General features: G+C 38.1%; 1 protein-coding gene across 1 annotated transcript in view; it reads left to right on the top strand.

The window, feature by feature from the left end:
- Window positions 1-23,663, top strand: part of SLC22A16 (solute carrier family 22 member 16) — a 62,963-nt gene that overhangs the window by 7,792 nt on the left and 31,508 nt on the right. Inside the window, exons 2-3 of the mRNA XM_044005403.1 lie at window positions 18,209-18,685; window positions 20,621-20,738. Of these exons, the coding sequence (XP_043861338.1) occupies window positions 18,209-18,685; window positions 20,621-20,738 (595 nt within the window). The remainder of the gene's footprint in view (window positions 1-18,208; window positions 18,686-20,620; window positions 20,739-23,663) is intronic.

The raw sequence follows: 23,663 nt of genomic DNA, 5'->3' as shown, positions 1-23,663 counted from the left end.
CCACCGTGGTTGTTAACCATGGCTGAGATAGGCAGTATTACAACTCATTATTTTTAGATAACAATTATTACAACTCTTTTTGTCACATAATGTTCAATTACATTTTTGTTACTTTTAAAAATCATCCAGTGGTTTAAAAGCTGCTTGGTATGAAAAAGCTTGGAGAAGGGAGATAGACATGTGTGAGGAACAGCTGGGCCAGGTTATCCTAACTGAAGGGGGTTAATATATAATAACAATGGACAGATGGGTTGTAAAGGACTTTAAATGCCAATTAGAGGAGATTTTATTCAATTTTAGAGGTAATAGGAATTTATTGAGCTGGAAAGTGACATAGTTAGACCTATACTTTAGGAATATTACGTTGGCCATTATGGGGAAGATAGTCTTCTAGCTTAGGGGCTAGTCTCTCTGTAATTAGGCTTGGATCTCACGTCCTTTTCTTTCTAGTTATTTCTTCATTTTGATCCTGGTGATCGTTTTTAGTTACCAGGAATATGTTCTACCTTCCCTTCCTCTTCTCCCCCTCTCACCCAACTAGGAACAATGGGAGGAAATTACAAAAAGGCAAATTTGGGCTTGATATTAGGAAAACTTCCCAACAAGGAGGGCATTTCAGAGGTGGGATGGGCTGCCTGAGAGGTGGTGGAGTTCCCCTTCTTAGAGGTCTTCTGTGAGAGGTAGACTGACTACTTGTCAGGTCTCTTGTACTGGGGTGGCTAGGAAGCCATTGAGATTCCTTACAGTTCTGAAATACTGTGCTGAGCTTTACTACTTTCTAGGTCTTTATTCATCTCTTTCCTCTTAGTTTTCAAGTTTGTTTCTTCCGTTTGATTGTGCAGCAATCGCTTCATTAGTGAATAACATCGATGTCCAGCACCTGCCGGTATGCAGCCTAATGCTGTTTTAGTTTTGAAGCTTTCAGTGATGTATACCAACTTAATTCCCTCCTTTACTGTGAGGAAATGGGGGCACACGGAGCGTGAAGTCATGTCATCTTCTGGCATTCTTTTCTCATCTGTAAAATGAAGGAGCGGGGGAGCAGAGGTTGGACTAGATATGTTCTAAAGTCTCCAAGGGTTAGCATTTTGTGATTGTCCATGATGTGATGAAGAATATTTGGCCTAGATTTTTCCAGCTGAAATATTTTCCTTTTCTTCCAGATTAATAGGTCAGAAAAAATCTGAGGAACAGAGTAAAATGCTAGCTTGTTTTCCTGGTTCTCTTGAATTGGTTTTAAATTTGACAACCTGGGCAAATCCTGTTTGACAAACTGAGGTTTCTCTTGAATACGTTCAAATGCTACATTTCTCTCTGAATTCACCATTGCATCAAAAATGTTTCCTATTGTAACAAGTTGCATTTGTGTATTTGAATCGGACCCCCACTGTATGTATGATTCTAGTCCTTGGTTCTGATCATTTTATTTTTGAATCCAGCATCTCTCATTCATGAAGGTGATTTGTTCTTTAGTACATATTGTGACTCTAGTGCCTTCTTATCTAGTGTAATTCTTTTTCTTTTTTTCTTTTTTCTTTTTGCAGGGCAATGAGGGTTAAGTGACTTGCCCAGGGTCACACAGCTAGTAAGTGTCAAGTGTCTGAGGTGGATTTGAACTCGGGTCCTCCTAAATCCAGGGCCAGTGCTTTATCCACTGCACCACCTAGCTGCCCCACATCTAGTGTAATTCTTGCCCATGCCCTTCTACAAAGTCTCCATAGAGTATACCTGCTGGAATACCAGAGGCCTTCCACTAAATCCTAGGAAATTTCATGAATAAGAGTGTAACACTCAGGTTGTCCATCTGTCATGTTTTGTACTTGATAGGCAGGTAAGTGTTGCATAGCATAGAGCCTGGATTAAGAAAGGCCTTGAGTTCAAATCTATCTCGGACACTTATTAACTGCATGACTCTGGGCAAGTAATTTAAACTCTTTTTGCTTTAATTTCCTCACCTTTAAAATGGGAATAATGATAGCACCTACCTCCCAGGGCTGTTGTGAATATCAATAATGAGATATTTGGAAAATGCTTTGCAAACCTTAAGAGTATTATATAAATGCTGGCTATTATTTACTAGCTAGCTATTGAATATGACTGGCCTGCCTCCATTTCTGTTCATATAAGTACCTAATGATGTCTTTTACATCTCTTATTGCATCTAATTTATCATTTGTTATATGCTTCAGTCTACTTACATCCACTATCTCTTCTATAAAACATGTATTTTGATGTCATTAGTGAAAGAGACAACCTTTCATAAAAGCTATCTTTTCTCTGGAGCAGTGTTCAAATGATGTGTTAATCTGTTGTTGCCCAAAGGGAGAGTAAAGACTTCTTAAAGCATATTTTAGCTTCTTCTTGAAAGGATTTGGTGGGAAGAGGGTATTCTAAATAACCTCTGCCCTTTTCCCAAACCAATCAAAGCCAACAGTTAGAAATCAAAGGGTTTTTTCCTAAAAGTTTTTGGTTTTTTTCCCCCCTACTCCACGAAATAGGGATAATTTCTACTCTACTTCTCCACATTGTTGTAATAAGAAATAGAATAAGATTAATTGAGGACATGTGCCCCTTCTTCTCTCCTTATCTCACATCCCTTTGACATCTTTCCTCGTAATCTCCTCCTTCACTCCAGCCATCTGAAGAGATGGCTTTTCTCCTTACCAAGGCCAACTAATCTACATCTACCCTTGATCCTATCATTTTTCTGTTGGTTTTTTTTCTAACAGACTGGTCCTCAAATTCATCCCCTCCCTCAACAATCTTCAATCTCTATCTACTGACTTATTTTTGACTGCCTTCAAATATTCCCATGTCTGCTTCAGCCTTAAAAAATCTTTACTAGATTTTATCATTTTGTTGTTCAGTCATGTCTGACTCTTCTTGATCCCATAGACCGTAATGATCATGAGATTTCCTTGGTAAAGGTACTGGAGTGGTTTGCTATTTCCTTCTCCAGCAGATTAAAGCAAACACAGGGTAAGTGACTTACCCAGGGTGACACAGCCAGTACGCTTCTGAGACTGAATATGAACTCAGATCTTCCTGACTCCTTACCCAGCACTCTATCCACTGAGCCACTTAGCTGTCTCAGATTCTATCATCCTTATTAGCTATTGTCCTATATCTTGCCTCCCCTTTTCGGCTAAACTACTTGAAAAATCTGTCTATTCTTGGTGCCTCTACTTCTTCTGAATTTCTTTTATACCCCCTCCAACCAAACTTCTGATCTCATCATCCAACTTAATCTGTTATCTTCAAAGTTACCAGTGGTCTCATAATAATCAAATCTAGTGACCTTTTTTCAATCTGCATTTTTAAAAACATCTTTGCAGCAACTGACAGGGTTGATCATCACTGCTCTCTTAGTTTTCCTTCTACCTGTCTGACTGTTCCTCACCCCTTTGATGAGTTGTCCACAGTCCCTAACTGTGGCTATACATCAGAGCTCTGTCCTGGGCCCTCTTTACTTTTTTTCTATACTGTGTCACCTGATCACTTCATCAGCTCCAGTGGATTCAATTATCCTCTCTGTGCAGATAATTTCCCATTTCTATATATCCATTCCTAGACTTTCTCCTGAACTCCAATCTCACACTACCAATTGCCTATTGGATATTTCAACCTGGATTGTCTGTAGGCATCTCAAACTTTTCATGTAGAAAATGGAACTCATTCTCTTTCCCCCTAAACTCATCTCTCTTCTGAACTTCTTCTTCTCCTCCTCCTCCTCACCTTCATTTATTTATTTATTCATTATTTATTTATTTATTTTGCGGGGCAATTGGGGTTAAGTGACTTGCCCAGGGTCACACAGCTAGTAAGTGTCAAGTGTCTGAGGCCGGATTTGAACTCAGGTCCTCCTGACTCCAGGGTCAGTGCTTTACTACTGCGCCATCTAGCTGCCCCCATGCCTGCTCTTCTTATACATTAATATCCTCAGCACAATCTATGGGCCAGTCATACTGTCCTTGTTTCTTGTTCAGGATACTCTACCTCATCTTTGTACCATTGTACTGACTTGAATTTTCTCCCTTCTCCTCTCTGCTTCTTAGAATTCCTGGCTTCCTTCAAGAATCGGCTCACATGCCATCTTCTGCAGCAGGCCTGGTCCCACCAACTACTAGTGCCTTCCTTCTTTTCTGTATTTATCTTTTATATGCTTGTTTATACCCATTGTCTCCTTGAAGGCAGGGATTGCCTTTGCTTTTTATTGATGTCTCTAGTACCTAGCACAGTAAAGGCTTAATAAGTGGTTGTTGGCCGATTTAGATCGCTGGTGATAACATTTAGAAAAGTACAAAACCTGATATTCAAATATAAGATATTTGAATAAGAATCAGGATGCAGGGCAGCTAGGTGGCACAGTGGATAAAGCACTGGCCCTGGATTTCAGGAGAACATGAGTTCAAATCCAGTCTCAGACACTTGACACTTAGTATCTGTGTGACCCTGGTCAAGTCACTTAACTGTTATTGCCTCACCCCCCCCCCCAAAAAAAAAAAACCAGGATGTATCAGTGTTTATAAGGGCAATGTGTATTTCAACTTTATTCCAAATCAAAAATCACTTAAGTCAAGAAACATTTACTTTAGTGGATCTGGGATCTCATCTGGGTAAATTTCCTCCCTCCATTAGTGCTGTTAATCTTTGCTTTCTCATCCATTAGAATTTTTTCCTGTTCCTTCAGAGATCTATCATAGAGCATCTACCCAAATATGTGATTTTTTTGACATTGTGTAGTCAGGATGTCTCAGTTGCTGAAGTATTGAAGTTGTCCACCAAAGGAAAATGGGAGGGGGGCACACACACACACACACACACACACACACACACACACACATAGGGGTGTGTGTATGTATGTGTATCTTTGCACAAACATGGTGGGCTGACTTCCCTAGTACATGCTGATGTCTCCAAAATATTTCAGTAGTGTCTCATTTTTAAGTGTGTATTTTAAGTAAAGTTAATTTTAAAAATTAAATTTTAGTTTCTTTAGTTTGATGAATAAAAATATTCTTTATGATTAAATATTCAATCAATGTTTTCCTTTAAAAAATACACACACACATTTCCTGGGTGTATACTCTAATGAAACCTGCATGGTGGGCACAAGAAGATATCAACATATTTTTTTTTTGGGGGGTGGTGGTTGGGCAATAAGGGTTAAGTGACTTGCCCAAGGTCACACAGCGAGTAAGTGTCAAGTGTCTGAGGTCAGTTTTGAACTCCTCCTGAATCCAAGGCTGGTGCTTTATCCAATCAGATGCAGGACTTTAAACCTCTTTGTTTTCCTTTTTCCTTAAGGAATAAAGAATTATGTCTGTTTTAGCTTAGTCAATAGGTACCAACATTCCTTATTGTATTTGACTTGAATTCTGATTTCTTTTAGTGTTGTTTTTATTTATATTATTGTAGTCATTATATATCTTTTTTTGATCAGTACCAGTTCATACAGGTCTTCCCACATTTCTCGGAATTCTTCATAGCCATCCATTATGCCATGATGGTATTCCATTACATTCATATGCCACAGTCTGTTCACACATTCCCCAAATATTGGCCATGTGCTTTTGTTTCCTGCTTTTTGCTATTTCAAACAGTGCTTTTATGAATATTTCGGTATATAATGTTATGGGTTCTTTCTGTTATTGACCTTCTTGAGTGTAAATGAATTGTTCATGAAACATCTCCTCTTTCAAGTATAACAATCTATGATATTAGCTAGTTTAAAAGAAGCTATGATTTTCTCATCTGTACGGTAGCATGGCTGAGAAAATGGTGCCATAAGTGAGTCTGATGGGAAACATTATTCTTTACTGCTAAGATACACTTTCCCAATGGATTAGACACTTGCCCATGGTGCCTTCTAAACTCCATGCTGACCATCACCTTTCATCAACGTGATCCTTGGCTGAAGGATGATAGAAGAGGTTTGTGTAATAATGATATTAGCTACCATTAATGTAGCACTTTGCTGTTTTGAAGCACTTTTAAAGCCATTATCCCATTTTTATGACAAATAACTCTTTATACCTGCTAGGACTCTGCCATTTCCCTTTGTACAGCACCACTTTCTTTACTGTGAAATTGATCTGAAAGAAGGAAAAGTTTAAGGAAGGAAAGTGAATTAATAATCTCCTTCCAGAAGTTTAGAAGATGAACCATTATTTCTCATCAAACTCTCTGCACAATAAAATTTGAGAGCTTTTTAAATTCAGACTTTGTACTTCTCCATTGGCTTATTAAAAAAAAGTAGTTGAAAAGGTCCATCAAGATAGTCTCTTAACTCTTGAGATGGTGCTTGATTATCCTACCTCCCTTTGTGCAAAGTGCTACTTATTATCTTCACTAAAGGAATATTTCTGAAAGTCTAAAGTATTCCCTACTTATTTCAATAAGAACTTAAACATTTTTATTCTCAACTGGGTTTGGAGGGGAAGCATGGCATTTTAGAGAAGAGCTGACATAATTTTTAGAGAGTGAAGAAGACTTGAATTCAGCTTCACCTGTCATATACAGGTTTTGTGACCTTGGGCCAGTCACTTAACCCTTCTTGCCTCGGTTTCCTCATCTATAAAATGAGCTGGAGAAGGAAATGGCAAACCACCCTAGTGTCTTTTTTTTTAAGTGAGGCAATTGGGGTTAAGTGACTTGCCCAAGGTCACACAGCTAGTAAGTGTCAAGTGTCTGAGGCTGGATTTGAACTCGGGTCCTCCTGACTATCCACTGTGGTGCCTAGCTGCTCCCCCCAGTGTCTTTTTTCTTTTTTTTTTTTTTGCGGGGCAATGGGGGTTAAGTGACTTGCCCAGGGTCACACAGCTAGTAAGTGTCAAGTGTCTGAGGCTGGATTTGAACTCAGGTCCTCCTGAATCCAGGGCTGGTGCTCTATCCACTGCACCACCTAGCTGTCCCCCAGTATCTTTTTTAAAGAAAACCTCAAATGGGGTCATGAAGAGTTGGACTTGACTGAAACTACTGAACAAACTTTACCCATGAGTTTGTTCTGGTTCTGTATGGTTAGCAGTTTCATATTGAATTAATCATGCAAAGTATGTAACAAAGTACTTTACAAATTATGTGTAGTGATTACCTTTGGTTTGAGAAATTGACAGTGTGGCTAATTGAGGAGAGAAAGGAAGGAACAACCTTGTGGAAGAAGAGAAAAGAATGGAGGGGGGGCGGAAATGGCATATTCTTTCCAACTCAAAAAAGTGAGTAGAGGGGGCAGCTAGATGGCGCAGTGGATAAAGCACCAGCCCTGGATTCAGGAGGACCCGAATTCAAATCTCGCCTCAGATACTTGACACTTAATAGCTGTGTGACCTTGGGCAAGTCACTTAACCCCCATACCCTCGCAAAAAGAAAAGGAAAAAAAAGTGAGTGGGAGAAGGTGAAGAGGTGAACCATTGACTTAGAGGGAATGGCAAGGTTATATGGACCAAACCCTTGCTTCTCCAGATGGAGACCAAAGGAAAGTGAATTATTTGCCCAAAGTCATAAATGAATCATCAAAGTGGGATTTGAATCCAAGTGTTCTGACCACAGAGCCAGTATTTTCCCAATGTGTTAGGCTGTTTCTTGATAAAAGAAAAAGATGAAATAAAAGAAAAAAAATGAAATGGAGTAGAAGAAAAGGAACTAAGTAGATGAGAGGAAGAAATCAAAAGTTTACACTTAGAAACCCAGCATGGTCTAGGAAGGAAAAAAAAAGGATTTATTAACCATCTACTTTGTGCCAGGAAGTGTGTAAGCACTTTGCAAATATTATCTTAATTGAACCTCACAACCCTGGGCAGTAAGTGCTCTTATTAATTGCAGCAAAACTCTATATCCTAAAGAACCTGGAGCATACCTCATTTTATTGCACTTTGTAGATATTGTGTGTTTTACAAATTGAAGGTTTGTGGCAACCCTGCCTCAAGCTAGTCTTTCACTGCCATTTTTCCAACAGCATGTGTTCACATCCTATCTGTGTGTCATATTTTGGCAATTCTTGCAGTATTTTAAACCTTTTCACTATTATTATATCTATTATGGTGATCTATGATCACTGATGTTTGAAGTTACTATTGTAATGATTTTGGGCCACCACTAGTGATGCCCATATAAGACACTGAACTTCATCAATAAATGCATATATTTTGACTGCTTTGCTAATGGCTGTTTGGTTCCTTTTCCTTGGGCCTCTCTATTCCCTGAGACTCAACAGTATTGAAATTAGGCCAGTTAACAACCTCACAATGACCTCTAAGCATTCTAGTGAAAGAAGAGCCCATTGATGCATCAAACCTCATTGTTGTCATTTAAAACTTTTTAAAAAATTCATTTTAAACTTAAATAAAAAACAAGAAAAAAAGAACATGTCCATGTACACAGAAGAACATAGAGGATTCAATATAAAACCATAAATTTCCATTCCACATTGTTTACTATTTTAAACAAAAACTATTTAATAAATACTATGCATTGTTTTCAAAGGTACCTAACTTTTCCCTGCTTCCTTCTAGGTTTTCTTTTGTTCTCTGCTGTATACTTTTTTCTCCCTCTCTTCCCACCCTGCCCTAGAGGAGGCAACAATTAAAACATGAATATGGATATGTGTGTGTGTATACACACATTTATACACATATATATGCATGTATATATCCATATATAAATATAAAACCACACTATAGATACATCTGTTTATGAGTTCTTTTGCTTTGGTGGTGCATAGCATCTTCCTTCATAAGTACTGGCCTAAAATCAACCAGCTTATCATTTCTTATAAGGTAGTGGTATTCCATCACAATCATATACCACAACTTGTTTAGCCATTCTCCATTTGAAGGGTGTCTATCTTTTTAAGAAGTCTTACAGGTGTAATATGATATCTCAAAATTGTTTTAATTTGCTTTTCTCTCAGCAATAATCATTTAGAGCTGCCCTCTGGGCTTGTTTGTTGACTCAAAAAAAGTCTGCCTGAAGGTGTTTGCACTTCGCTTCTTAGCGCCACCCCCCCCAAAAGGAAGGTCTTTCTTGAGGTTCTCTCCAGTTCTTTTAGGAGGAAAACTGCGTTACCCAGATTTTTACTTATTTCTGCTGCTCTTTGTTCACTTTGAGGCGATATTCTTTTTTTGTGGGGAAAATTTGGAGAGCTTGGAATTTTCTGACCTACTCTGCCATCTTCCCAGAATCCTCTCTATTATTGTCTTATTTTAAGAAATTGCCACAGCCACCCTGACCTTTAGTAACCACTACCCTGATAAGTCAGCAACCATCAACATTGAGGTAAGACCCTCCACTGGCAAAAAGATTACAACTTGCTGAAGTTTCAGGTGATGGTTAGCATTTTTAATAATGAAAAACTTTCTAACTAGAGAAGTGAATCAAAAGTAAAATGGGTTTCCTTTCTTATAGCAGTGAGCCCCCTACCCCGCCACATTAGTCAGGGTCACACAGCTAGTAAGTGTCAAGTGTCTGAGGCCGGATTTGAACTTAGGTACTCTTGAATCCAGGGCCGGTGCTTTATCCACTGCGCCACCTCACTGCCCCCCCCATTGCACTCTTAATAGACCATTATTGTTGTTCTTGTTCAGTCATTTTTCAGTTGTATCTGACTCTTCATGACCCCATTTGGGGTTTTCTTGGTAAAAATATTGCAGTGCTTTTCCATTTCCTTCCCCAGCCCATTTTACAGCTGAGGAAACTTGTGTTAAGTAGCTTGTTCAAGGTCACAAAGCTAGCAAGAGTCTGAGGCCAGATTTGAACTCAGTAAGAGGAGTCTTCCTGATTTAGGTCTGGCATTCTATCCTCTGCACCACCTAGTTGCCCTTAACGGATTATAGTATAGTGTAAATATAATTTTTTATATGCACTGGGAAACGAAAAAAAATTATGTGGCTCACTTTATTGCAATACTTGCTTTTCTGCCATGGTCTGGAACTGAACCTGCAATATTTCCTAGTTATGCCTGTAATTCCTACCTAATGTCTCTGAGTTGAAAAACTAGATAGAGGAAAGCCAGAGAGCAAAAGAGATGAAAATATGATCAAAGGAAAAAATTTAATGAATTAGCTGGAAGTGTATTTTTGTCTTGAAATCTTAATCTCAACAGGAAGAAATCATCATTCCAAAAGACAACGAACGATAAACAGTTGCCAGGCCCAGTGAATGTTGCATCAGTTTGAGTGTATTATTCTTTACTTCATTATGTTTTCTTTGGCTGGTATTTCTACTTAAACCCATTATTTTCCCTGCTGAACTTAAAAATGCATGAAGGAAATAATAGCTTTCCATTGGAGGCATCCTGAATTTAGTGGGAAACCGGAACCTCAGAGTCTTAATTTCCATCCTGTACAAATGCCTTTGATCTGGGGGAAGAGGCTGATTTTATTAACTTTAACTGGATGCAAAATAAAAATAAAGTCTTAGTTTAATTTCAGGATAAATTTTACATTTCCCCTCTCATTTTAATAATTTTGCTTCTTTCTATTAGTTCTACAATGAGACCTAGGAAAATTTGTCATTTCATGTCCTTTAGTCTTTTATAAACTCATAGAATCTCAGTGTTAAAAGGGAATTTAGAGGCCATCTGGTCTACCTTGCATCTGAATAGGAATACCCTTTACAATCTCCTTGCCCAGTGGACATCCAACTTTGCTGGAAGACCCTGACTGACGTGGCGGGGTAGGGGGCTCACTGCTATAAGAAAGGAAACCCATTTTACTTTTGATTCACTTCTCTAGTTAGAAAGTTTTTCCTTATAGTGAATGAAAATCTGTACTTCTGTAACTTCTAGCCATTTCTTCTCCCTCTGCCCTTGGTACCAAGCCCGGAAAACTTGGTCCCATTTCTATATGATAGCCCTTCAAAGACTTGGAAATAGCTATCTTCCACCCATCCACATAACCCCATCACCAAGCCGTGGGGAAGAAGTAAGGTATAGTGGAATGAATATTGATCTTGGAGTCACCTGGGACTTGAATTCAAGTCAAAAATTACTGAACATTGAGGGCAGCTAGGTGGTACAGTGGATAAAGCACTGGCCCTGGATTCAGGAGGACCGGAGTTCAAATCTGGCCTTGGACACTTGATACTTACTAGCTGTGTGACCCTGGGCAAGTCACTTAACCCTCATTGTCCCGCAAAAAAAAAAAGAAAATTACTGAACATAAAGAAACCAGATTTAATGGCCTCTAAGGTACTTTTTGATTCTTTTAAAAAAAAAACCTAGTAAACATTTTTATTTTAAAGTTTTTAGTTCCAAATTCTATCCTTCCTTCCCCCAAGGCAGAAAGCAATCAGATATAGGATATATATGTACAACTATGTAAAACATTTCCACATTAATCATTTTGTATAAGAAGACTTAAATAAAAGGAAAAAAATGAAAGAAAGTGAAAAATAGCATGCTTCAGTCTGCGTTCAATCAATATCCATTCTTTCTTTGGAGGTGGATAGTATGTTTCATCAATAGTCCTTTGGGGTTATTTTAGATCATTGTATTGCTGAGAATAGCTAAATAATTCACAGTTCTTTATCAAACAATATTTCTGTCACTGAGCACAGTGTTCTCTTGATTCTGCTCACTTCACTAAACATCAGTTCATAAAAGTCTTTCCAGACCTTTTTAAAATCATCCTGCTTGTCATTTCTTATAGCACAATACTATTCCATCACCATCATATACCACAGCTTGCTCAGCCATTCCCCAATTGATGGACATTCCTTTGATTTCCTATTCTTAGCCACCACAAAAAGAGCTGCTAGAAATATTTTTGTATAGATAGGTCTAGTCCTTTCTGATTCTAAATATATGGTCCTGTAAATTACTTATTCTCAAGGCACATCCCACCTCAGACACTTGCTGCCTGAACCTGAGGAAATCATTTGGTTTCCTCATCTGTAAAATGATGCTCATAAGAACACCACAGGATTTATGGAGGTTCAAATGAAAGAACATATATATATATATATATATATGGCTTTGTACGCCTTAACATACTATATAAATATTTTCATCCTTGTCCATCCTCCATCCATCCATCACCGTCACCGTAGGGTGAATACACCAAATTTCTTAAACAGATCCTTGCATGGCATGATCTTCTGTACTTTCATTCTCCTCTAGCCAGACTACTCCTTTTCACTGCCTTTGCTAAAATGTGGCCAGAACTAGTATTTCAGATATAGATTCTCAAGATCAGAATATAGCACGATTACCACCTTCCTCATTCTAGAGGCTAGTATAGTGTTAATGTGTCTGAGATTACATTGTTGTAGTTCAGTCATGTCTGACTCTTCATGACTACAGTTGGGGCTTTCTTGGCAAAGATACTGGAATGGTTTGCCATTTTCTTCAGCTCCTTTTACAGATGAGGTAAACAGAGTTAAGTTACTTGCCCAGAGTCACACAGCTAGTAAGTGTCTGAGGCCAGATTTGAACTCAGGAAGAAGAGTTTTCCTGACTCTAGGCCCTGGCACTCTATACACAAAGCTACCTAGGTGCCCTAGCAGGATGAGATCAAGGAATAGCTAATAGTTCATATAGGCAAAATATTTGGATGATAAAAGTGGAAAAATTTAAATTTTATATTAATTGACCATACCAACAGGTAGATTTTTGTGGGGTTTAGAAAAATGATCCACAGATTGTTGTCTGGATATATTTTAATAATGTACTTTGTACACCCAATTCAAGGTCTAAAGTTTGTCTATTTGTTATGCATTTGAATAAATCTTGGCACTTTGGATTAATGATTTTATTTGAGTAGCCCCTCTAGCATTTTTATCTTTTATCCTTCTTTTGTATGCCTTTCCAAAAACCCTCCATAGAATATTTGCTAAAAAAAAATAAAAGCAGTAGGCCTTACCAGGTTTCTTTTAATATCTCATATATACTAATTTACTACTAATACTATAGGACGAATTTTAATGAAATAGTTCTTTATCCCAAATCCTTCCTTTTTTATAAACCCCTTAATTTTTTTGTTTTGTTTTGTTTTTTGTGGGGCAATGGGGGTTAAGTGATTTGCCCAGGGTCACACAGCTAAACCCCTTAATTTTAATAGATTCTTTAGGCATTAAAGGACAAGACAGATATTTAGAGCTAGGAAGGGACCTTAGATGTTATCTAATCCTCATCAACAGATGAGGAAACTGGGAGTTGCTAGGCTTTAAACTGAGGTATTCTTACTTCAAACCCAGTATTTTTAGTCCACGCATCCTGCTATTTCTCAGCTCTTCCTTCCTACTTATATTGTATTAGTCTTTGACTTGGTACCTCCAGAAACTTAGGACAGAATTTAACTGTATATATTTTTAGAGAAATATCCTTTTTAGACAGACCACAAACTATCAAAGGTAAGTCTAAGACTGCAATAATTTTCTATGCTTTAGGTATGTTTTGAACCTATGGACTCTGTCTCTCTGTCTCTGTCTCTTGGCACGTGCGCACACACACAACCATTCAATGAAGGCCAGATGAGAGTAGAATGAAGCTGTCCAAAGGTATTTTAACAATCCATCGTCCAATTGTTTTGTTTCCATTCTTTCAAACAACTGATTTGATTTGTTTTTTGCTAAATTGACCAATTGCATTTGTGCTGTGTAGACATAGTCTCAATGTCAGTTTAGAGAGGTAAAATATAAGTCAAAGAGAAAGTACTGGATATGGAATCAGAGGACATTGAGTTCTTGGTTCTGGCACTTAATCCCTGTATGACCTTGGGCAAATTATTTCTTCTCTCTTGGCCTCAGTTGCTCACCTGTAAAATGAAAGGGATTAGATGAGTTTACCCTAAGGTTAAAGAGCAAGCATATTACCAATTTGACTCATAAATCTGACTCATAATAAAGCAAAACTTGAAAATGAAGAAGTTGAAATTATAGTGTGTTGGGAAATTTCTTAAAAGGTTCGTGTGATCTTTTTTAAGCTTTAACATAGAAACATTAGCTTGGGCAACAAAAGTGATAACTATATTTGGCTCTCCTGAGACTGAACAAGTATCATTCTTTTGATTTCTATGCATTTTTATCCAGGAAACAGGTTAGCTCATAGAAAACGAGTTCAGGAAAGAAACATTAAAAAATGGGTATTGTATTTTTGACTTATATGTAGTACCTTTCAGAACTCTAATTAGAGTGTGGTAATCAGAGCTGTGTTCCAGGGTGCTAACATTTAGAGGGAATGCAAATTTTAAAAAATGATTTTTTTTTCTCTACAGAGCCTTTTTTTGGGGGGGGGTAGGGCTATGAGGGTTAAGTGACTTGCTCAGGGTCACACAGCTAGTAAGTGTCAAGTTTCTGAGGCAGATTTGAACTCAGTTCTTCCTGAATCCAGGGCTGGTGCTTTATCCACTGTGCCACCTAGCTGCCCCCTCTATGGAGCCTTTAAAAAAAATTTAATACCATTTTATTTCTTCCAATTACATATAAAGACAATTTTCAACATTTGTTTTTTGAAAGATTTTGAGTTCCAAATTTTTCTCCCTCTTTCCTTACCCTCTTTCCTCCCTAAGATGGCAAGAAATCTGCTATATAGGTTATACATGTGCAATCATATAAAACATATTTCCATATTAGTCATATTCTGAAAGAAGAAACAGAACAAAAGAAAAAATGGGAAAAATAAAACAACAACAAAGTGAAATAGCATTTTTTGATCTGCATTCAGACTCCATCAGTTCTTTTTCTGGATTGTGGATAGCATTTTTTATCATGAGTCTTTTGGAATTGTCTTTGATCATTGTATTGCTGAGAAGAGCTAAGTCAGTCATAGTTGGTTACTTATGTACAATGTTCTCCTGGTTGGGCTCACTTTTCTCAGCATCAGTTGATGTACATCTTTCCAGATTTTTCTGAAATCCACCTGCTCATCATTTTTGTATAGCACAATAGTATTCCATTATATTAATATACCACAACTTGTGCAGTGATTCCTCAACTGATGGTCATCCCCATAATTTCCAGTTCTTTGCCACCACAAAAAGAACTGCTATAAATATTTTTATACATGTAGGTCCTTTCCGCTTTTTATGATCTCTTTGGAATACAGACCTAGTAGTGGTATTGCTGAATAAAAATGTATGCACAGTTTTATAGCCCTTTGGGTATAGTTCCAAATTGCTCTCCAGAATGGTTGGATCAGTTCACAACTCCACCAAGAATTCATTAATGTCCCAATTTTCCCACATCCCCTAAAACATTTGTCATTTTTGTGTATCATGTTAGCCAATCTGATAGGTATAAGATGGTACCTCTGACTTGTTTTAATGTGCATTTCTCTAATCCATAGTGATTTGGAGCATTTTTTCATATGACTATAGATAGCTTTGATTTCTTCTTCTGAAAACTTCCTGTTCATATCCTTTGACCAATTATCAATTGGGGAATGACTTATATTATTTATTTTGGGGGGGGGGTGAGGCAATTGGGGTTAAGTGACTTGCCTAGGGTCACATAGCTAGTAAATGTCAAGTGTCTGAGGTTGGATTTGAACTCGGGTATTCCTGACTCCAGGGTTGGTGCTCTATCCACTGTGCCACCTAGTTGCACTCACTTGTATTCTTTTTGTTTTTGTTTTTGTAGGGCATGAGGGTTAAGTGACTTGCCCATGGTCACACAGCTAGTAAGTGTCAAGTGTCTGAGGTTGGATTTGAACTCAGGTCCTCCTGAATCCAAGGCCAGTGCTTTATCCACTGTGCCACCTAGCTGCCCCCCAGCTTATATTCTTATATATTTGATTCCGTTCCCTAGATATTTTAGAGATGAGGTCTTTATCAGAGAAACTTGATGTAAAATTCCCCTCTCTTCCCCCAGTTTTCTGCTTTACTTCTAATTTTGGCTGCATCAGTTTTTTTAAAAATGCAAACCCTTTTTAATTTGTTGTAATAAAATTATTCATTTTATATCCTCTATTGCTCTCTATCTCTTGTTTAGTCATAAATTCTTCCCTTATCCATAGATCTGACAGGTAAACTATTCCATGCTCTCCAAATTTGCTTATGGTATCACCCTTTGTCTAAATCATGTACCCATTTTGACCTTATCTTGGTATGTGATGTGAAATACTGGTATATTTCTAGGTTCTGCTGACCTGCTTTCCATTTTCCCCAGCAGATTGTGTCAAAGAGTAAATTCTTGTTCCAAAATCTTGGATCTTTAGGTTTATCAAACACTAGATTACTATGGTCATTTACCACTGTGTATTGTGTACCTCTGACTACCTTTTTTGACCATGAACACTTCCTCTGGTTCTAAGTTGTTTCTGCTATTATATTCTCCCTGCTGGAAATGATCTTCCCTTTACTGTCTACTTACTCATGTCCCTTTGTTTCTTCAACACACTGCTCAGAACCTATTCCTCCATGCAATGATTCTTCACTAATGACAATCTGAAACAGTCCTCCCTGTGACGGTTTCATATATATATATATATATATATATATATATCTTCATACAGCTATAGTTGCTTATTTTAATTTTTGGTCATTTGTTTTGCTAACCCTATTTCTCTTATGAGATGAAGTGATGAACCTTTAAAAAATAAAGGATTATTAATCAAGGGGGCCATATATTGAAAAATAATCTATAAATAATTTTGAATTAAATTGGGGGGATTGGTGAGAATTATACAATAGTCAGGTCATCTGCTTTTAAAATTAACTCTAGAAAGAAAACAATGTTAAAACTTTTCTTTTTCTTTTTAAAAATTGTTTCTAAAATTTAAAAATTTTAAAGTTCCTATTCTCTCTCTCCCTCTACCTCTATCCCACCCATTGATAAGTCAAGAAATACATCATGTAAGACATTTCATGTTAGGCATGTTGTGGGAAAAACTTCAATCTGCACTGTTTGGGGCTTTTCAGTAAACACATATGATAAAATTCATCCCTCAGTCCTATATAATGGTTAGGTTGTATAGTGGATAGAGTTCTAAACTTGAAGTTGGGAATACCTGGGTTCAAATTCTTCCTCAAACATTTGCTATCTGAGTGACTCTGGGCAAGTCATTCAACTTCTTTTAGATTCAATTTCCTTATCTGTAAAATTGGGATAATGTTAATATCACGGGGTTGTTGTGAAAATCAAAATTATGTAAGGTACTTTGCAAACCTTAAAGGGCTATTTAAATGTTAGCTATTATTATAATATTATTGTGATGGTGATAGTGATGATGATGTCATCTAGGTAAAGGAGAGAGAGAGAGAGAGAGAGAGAGAGAGAGAGAGAGAGAGAGAGAGAGAGAGAGCGAGAGCGAGCGCGAGACCCCCCCCCCCCCCCCAAGGAAAGAAAAAGTGCGGAGAAAGAGACTGAGAAGCATGGAGAGACTGCTGGGGAGGGGGGAAGATGAATAAAGAAGGAATCAGAGAGGAGAAAGGAGGAGACTCAATGGGAGAGAAGAATTTAGAAAAGAGGAGAAAAGGAGAGGTATCCCTCTCCTAGCAAGAGTCAGAGTCCTATAAGAAAGAAGGGAGTACCAAGAGCCTAGTAGGAGGCAGTGTGGTGCAAAGCAAAGAGCCCTGGGTTTGGAGTCAGAGAACCTGGGTTCAAAGCTGGGCTCTGCCTCTCACTACCTGTGTGACCTTGGGCAAATCATTTCACTTCTCTTGTCCTCAGTTTCCTCATCTGTAAAATGAAGGAGTTAGACTAGATCTTTAAGTTCTCTTTCAGCCTTAATTCTATGATTCTAAGAGCTGGAGACAAAACAGCTCTGAGTAAGAAGAGTCAAAGAAATAGTAATGATGACAAGTATTATCATATATCAATACACATAATATTAATGTCTCCATTAGGAGACAACATGTAAAGCCATGGTTTGCTGCCTCCATAATTATGGGTAAGTCTACCTTGATAGGGATTATGTCTTCTACTTTATTTATTTATTTTGGTGGGGGCAATGAGGGTTAAGTGACTTGCCCAAGGTCACACAGCTAATAAGTGTCAAGTGTGTGAGACCAGATTTGAAATTGGGTCCTCCTGAATCCAGGGCCGGTGCTTTATCCACTGTGCCACCTAGCTGCCCCATGTCTTCTACTTTAATAATTAAAGAACAGTGAAGAGTTCTCCCCTGGCTGCCGTTGATTGCTTTGCTACCATTAGAGCCTGTCCTCCATGGAATCAATTTGATTTCCAGAGCAGAGGTATCAGTCCCTGATTTGGGAGATCTCTGTTTCAGTGGGGACTTACGGTATATTAACCATCTTTCTTTTTTCTCTTGCAGATTCCAGGCATTTGTCTATTTTGCATCAGCTTTCCAAACAATCTCTTGTGGCATCCATTACTTGGCTTCTGTGTTCATGGCTGTTACCCCCAAGTTTTCCTGTGGGGTTCTGGGGAACATAAGTCAGGTCCTCCTTTATAATTCATCTAGCCTGAAGATAGAAGATGCCTGGGCACTGTTCACAACAGGCAAAGAGGATTACATGGTAGTACAACTACAGAATGGAGATGTTTGGGAACTTGCTCAGTGCAGCAGGTCCAAAAGAGAGGATCCTTATTTTGAATACCAATATGATGGTAACAAATCTGTTTTTCCTTGCACCGATGGCTACTTTTATGACCATACCAAGTGGAAGAGCACCGTGGTGACTGAATGGGATCTGGTCTGTCACCAAGAGTGGTTTGCAAAATCCATCCAGCCTACTTTCATGCTTGGAGTCCTTCTGGGAGCAGTAATTTTTGGTGATCTTTCAGACAGGTAAAGTATAGATATCATGCCTTTGCAACACAATCTCTGTAGAACCTTTTAGAACCCCTTTTAGTGTGTGCACACGTGTTTTCCTAACAATTTTTTTTTTGTGGGGCAATGAGGGTTAAATGACTTGCCCAGGGTCACACAGCTAGTAAGTGTCAAGTGTCTAAGGTCAGATTTGAACTCACGTCCTCCTGAATCCAGGGCCAGTACTTTATCCACTGTGGCACCTAGCTGCCTCCTTCCCTAACAATTCTTTCACCAAGTGTGTCACCTTGATTTGTCTACTAGGAGGTATGTTTTAGGATTATTTAAACTTTTATACTGCTAAAATAGTCACTGGTGCATTTCCTAGTTCCTTTTCCTTGATGTCCTCATTAATAAGAGACCTAAGAGGAAATGTGTAAAATATGAGATCCTACCTTATTTTAATAGTTTTTACTTTGTCCAGTGGTAAAGTGGGTACTTCGTCCAATGGTAATCCTTTCGTATCCAAAGTGCCATATTTTATACTCGCAATCAACCCTAGGAAGTCAGTTTAGACAGCCAGCATGAAGGCACAAAGATGATGGCTAGGGTATGCTATTTAAGAGACAGGAAAAATGCTAGTTTGGGTAGATTTTAGAGTATATGAAGGGCAGGAGTAAACAAGGCTGGAAGGGTAGGTTGGAGCCAGGTTATGAAGGGCTTTACAAGTCAAACAGACAAGTTTGTACTTGATTCTAGAGCCAATAGGGAATCACTGGAGTTTATTGAACAGGGGAATGACATCATTATCATCATCCTCATCATGATCATGATCGTGACCACCACCAAAATAATGATGATTAACACATACACACACACACACACACACACACACACACACACACACACACACTGCTTTAAGGCTTAAAAAATGCTTTACCTGTGTCATTTCCATTTATCCTCACAATAACTCAGAGAAGTAGGATCTATTATTCTCCAATTTTACAGACGAGGAAATCGTATCTGAGAGAGGTTAAATGACTTGGGTTCACACAGCTAGGATGTATCTGAGCAGGATTTCAATCCAATTCTTCCTGACTCTGAGTCCAGTCCTATACAAACTATGTAATTTTACCTTTGTGGTCTGTGCTTTGGGAAAATTTCTTTGCCAGCTGTGTGGCTCATGCATTTGAGAGGATCGAGATTTTATGTGAGATATCAATTAGGATGCTATTATAATAGTTGTGATGATAGCTGATGAAGGCCTTGACTAGGGTAGTGGCTGTCTGAGTATAGAAGAGGGAACTGAGGTAAGAGAGGCTGTGGAAATAGAACTGAGAACTCTTGGCAACTACATATGTAGATAGGGAGGGAGGGAGGGACAGAGAGAGAAACAAAGACAGAGAGATACAGAGAGAGACACACAGAGACAAAGAGACTGTAAGAGACAGAGATAGAGAGAGACACAGCAAGAGAGAAGGGGAGAGATAAAGACAGAGACAGAGAGAGAGAAGGGGGAAGGAAGAGAGAGACACAGCAAGAGAGAAGGGGAGAGATAAAGACAGACAGAGATATAGAGAGAAGGGGGAAGGAAGAGAGAGACATGCAGAGGCAGAAACAGAAACAATGAAAGACAGATACAGAGACAGCAAGAAAGAAAGGGAAAGAGAGAGAGAGACAGGCAGACACAGAGACAGATAAAGGGGAAAGGGGGATGAGAAGAGAAGAGAGAGAGAATGTGTCTCTTGCACTCCATGTATCTATTTGTCTATCACTTGCTCGGAAAGCATTTTTCCTAGAAACTGGAAGGTAAGCTGGTTTTAGAAGCAAAGAAGTTCCAGCTCTGTCCTGTCAGGGGCTTGTCACATCCTTCATTGATTAATACATGGTGTGACATTTGTTCATGACAAAAGGAGTCGGTGTTTAATGTGGTTGTATACCAATGCTTGGTTTCTTCCATTGTGTAATTCTCAGGTTTGGAAGGCGATTTGTAATGTGGTTCACAAGCACTGGGCAGTTCTTCCTGGGAGTTGCGGTGGCTTTTACATTTGACTATTACAGTTTCATAGCTATACGTTTTCTTCTTGCTATGGTAAGTGTCTGGAGGAAACACAACTCTTCACATTTGGGCATGTGACATACTGTAGAAAATGGAAAAATCAGAAAATTGAATCCTGAACATTATAAGAAACCTCCTATTGTTTCTTAAATCTTTGCTTTCTCCCTTTCTCTACAAAGCTGCCACTTTACATAAAATAATCAAAGCCATCACTGGTGCAGCATTTTGAGGTTTGCAAAGTGCTTTACCTAAATAAAGTATAATTTCATTTGGTCCACCACGGCAAGACTCTGAGGTTAGTGATACTTCTCTTCCCATTTCATAGTTAAAAAAAAACCTGAGGATAAAGGTGAGTAAGTGACTTGCCCCTAGGATTACAGAATCAGCATAGGGGTATAAAACACATTTCATTTGGGTGTATGTTAAATGAATTTTGTTGTTTTAAGGTTAACATTTACTTAATATTCAGCCATAAAATAAATAATTTTTATTTATCAAAGGAAATAAATTAAAACAACTAAATTATTAAAAAAAATTAACCACTAAATTTTACTTTAAAACACCAACTTAAAAAGCAATAAACAAAATACCAATTTTTCTGGAGACATTAAGGTGTGCCTAGGCACACCTTATATTTGTGCTTGTACTAGCAAGTAAGTATCTAATGCAAAATTTGAAGCCAGATTTTCCTGATTGCTTGTCTAGCACTCTACCCATGATGCCATTCTGACTCTCATCTGTCCTTTATATTTTTATATATGGTAAGAGTTAGTGCCTTCCTGCATGTGTTCCCTTAGAAGAATGTAAGACCCTTGAGCCCAGAGACTATTTTTTTTGTCTTCTTATCCTTAGCACTAAACACAATGCCTTACATATAGGTGGCATTTAATAAATGTTGAATTTAATTGAATTCCATGTACATTACAAAAAATACACTCTTGGGACTTATCCTCTTCTTTTGCTGTTAGTAGGTCAAGATAAGTCAAGTGTAACTGACTTAGTCATGGAGACATTTGGAAGTAGAGAATTGGGGCAGCAGGTAGTACACTCGGTGCCCCTGGAGCCTGCTTTGCCATCAACATTAACAAAGAAGGCATATGCCTATGGTTTGCCCTTTAGAATTTCCCATAATAGTTTAATATAAGAATTGGATGTTTAAAAATAAACCACCCTCATCTTACATGTGCAAAAGTTACACATGGCTGAAGACCCAAGGACTGAGTATCTTGTGAGACAATGGAAAGAATATTGGATTTCCAATCAACAGACTTTGGTTCAGTTCCTATTTCATCCAGTTACTTCCTGTGTAACTTTGAGCAAGTTACTTTATCTCTCTGAGTCCCAGTTTGTTTATCCCTAAATGAGCGGATTGGACAAGATGATCTTCATGGTCCCTTCTAGCATTAAATTTCTCCAATGATCTTTGTCACCATCGGACACACACATAACCACCAAACTATTTTTGTTCTATGATAAGTGAGCTTGCAGTAACCTTTGCTTGCCTCACAGAAAAATATCATTTATTCGTGTTTCAACATGGAATTCATTAAAGTGAAAAATTGTTACTCAATAGGCCAAGATCGTTACTATCCAATGATCAAAGAGTTGGCATATACAGCCACTGAAGAAAGTTTAAAGGAATTAAGTATCAAACCTTAGAGCAAAAACTGGGGTGGGGGGGTGATGTAATAATTTTCTTTTGGTCCATGAAGTCTTTTTTTTTTTTTTTTTTTTTTTTTGTGAGGCAGTTGGGATTAAGTGACTTGCCCAGGGTCACACAGCTAGTAAGTGTCAAGTGTCTGAGGCCCGATTTGAACTCAGGTACTCCTGACTCCAGGGCCGGTGCTCTATCCACTGTGCCACCTAGCTGCCCCCCATGAAGTCTTTTATTCAAAGGATAGTTTCTTCTTATTCTCCTAGCTCCACTACAGACAAAATAAAAGGAAAATGGTCCTAAACTGCAGGATGAGATCAACTAAAAAAGAAATATTCTGATGGCAGGGGTCCTTAAAGCAGTGGGACAGGTTAATCAGAGATTTTGTATCTTCTTTTCAGGCTAAAGAACATAAATAACATATTTTTTTTTTTGCATTTTAATTAATTAATTAATTTTTTCCGTTACTTGTAAAGATAGTTCTCAACTTTTGTTTATACAAGCTTTCCAATTTCAGATTTTTCTCCCTCCCTCTCCTCCCTCCCACCTCCCCTATATGGCAGGTAATCTGATATAGGTTATATATATATATATACACATAATAACATTAATCCTATTTCTGCATTAGTCATGTTATAAGAGAAAAATCAGAGCAATGATGAAAAACCTCAAAATAGAAAAAACAACAGCACCAAAAACAAAAGAAATAGTATGGTTCATTCAGCATATATACTCCACAGTTTTTTATTCTTGGATTTGGAGATCCTCTTCTATCATGAGTTCCTTGGAACTCTTCTGTACCATTGCATTGGTGAGAAGAATCTAGTCCATCACAGTAGACCAACACTCAATGTTGATGATACTGTGCACAATGTTCTTCTTGTTCTGCTCATCTCACTCATCATCAGCCCAGGCAAGACCCTCCAGGTTTCTCTGAACTCCTCCTGCTCATCGTTTCTTACAGCACAATAGTATTCCATTGTATTCATATACCACAACTTGTCCAGCCATTCCCCAATTGATGGGCATCCCCATAACTTCCAATTCCTTGCCACCACATAAAGAGCAGCTATAAATATTTTTGTACATGTGGGTCCCTTTCCCCTTTCCATGATTTCTTTGGGAAAAAGACCCAAAAGCGGTATTGCTGGGTCAAAGGGTATGCACAGCTTTATCGCCCTTTGGGCATAATTCCAAATTGCTCTCCAGAATGGTTGGATCAGTTCACAGCTCCACCAATAATGCATTAGTGTTCCAATTTTCCCACAGCTTCTCCAACATTTATTATCTTCCTTTTTTGTCAT

Source organism: Dromiciops gliroides, chromosome 4, assembly GCF_019393635.1.
Source record: "Dromiciops gliroides isolate mDroGli1 chromosome 4, mDroGli1.pri, whole genome shotgun sequence".
Taxonomy (NCBI): Eukaryota; Metazoa; Chordata; class Mammalia; order Microbiotheria; family Microbiotheriidae; genus Dromiciops; species Dromiciops gliroides.
The sequence above is the reverse complement of the archived record's forward strand: the minus strand, read 5'-3'. Positions and strand labels throughout refer to the sequence as shown.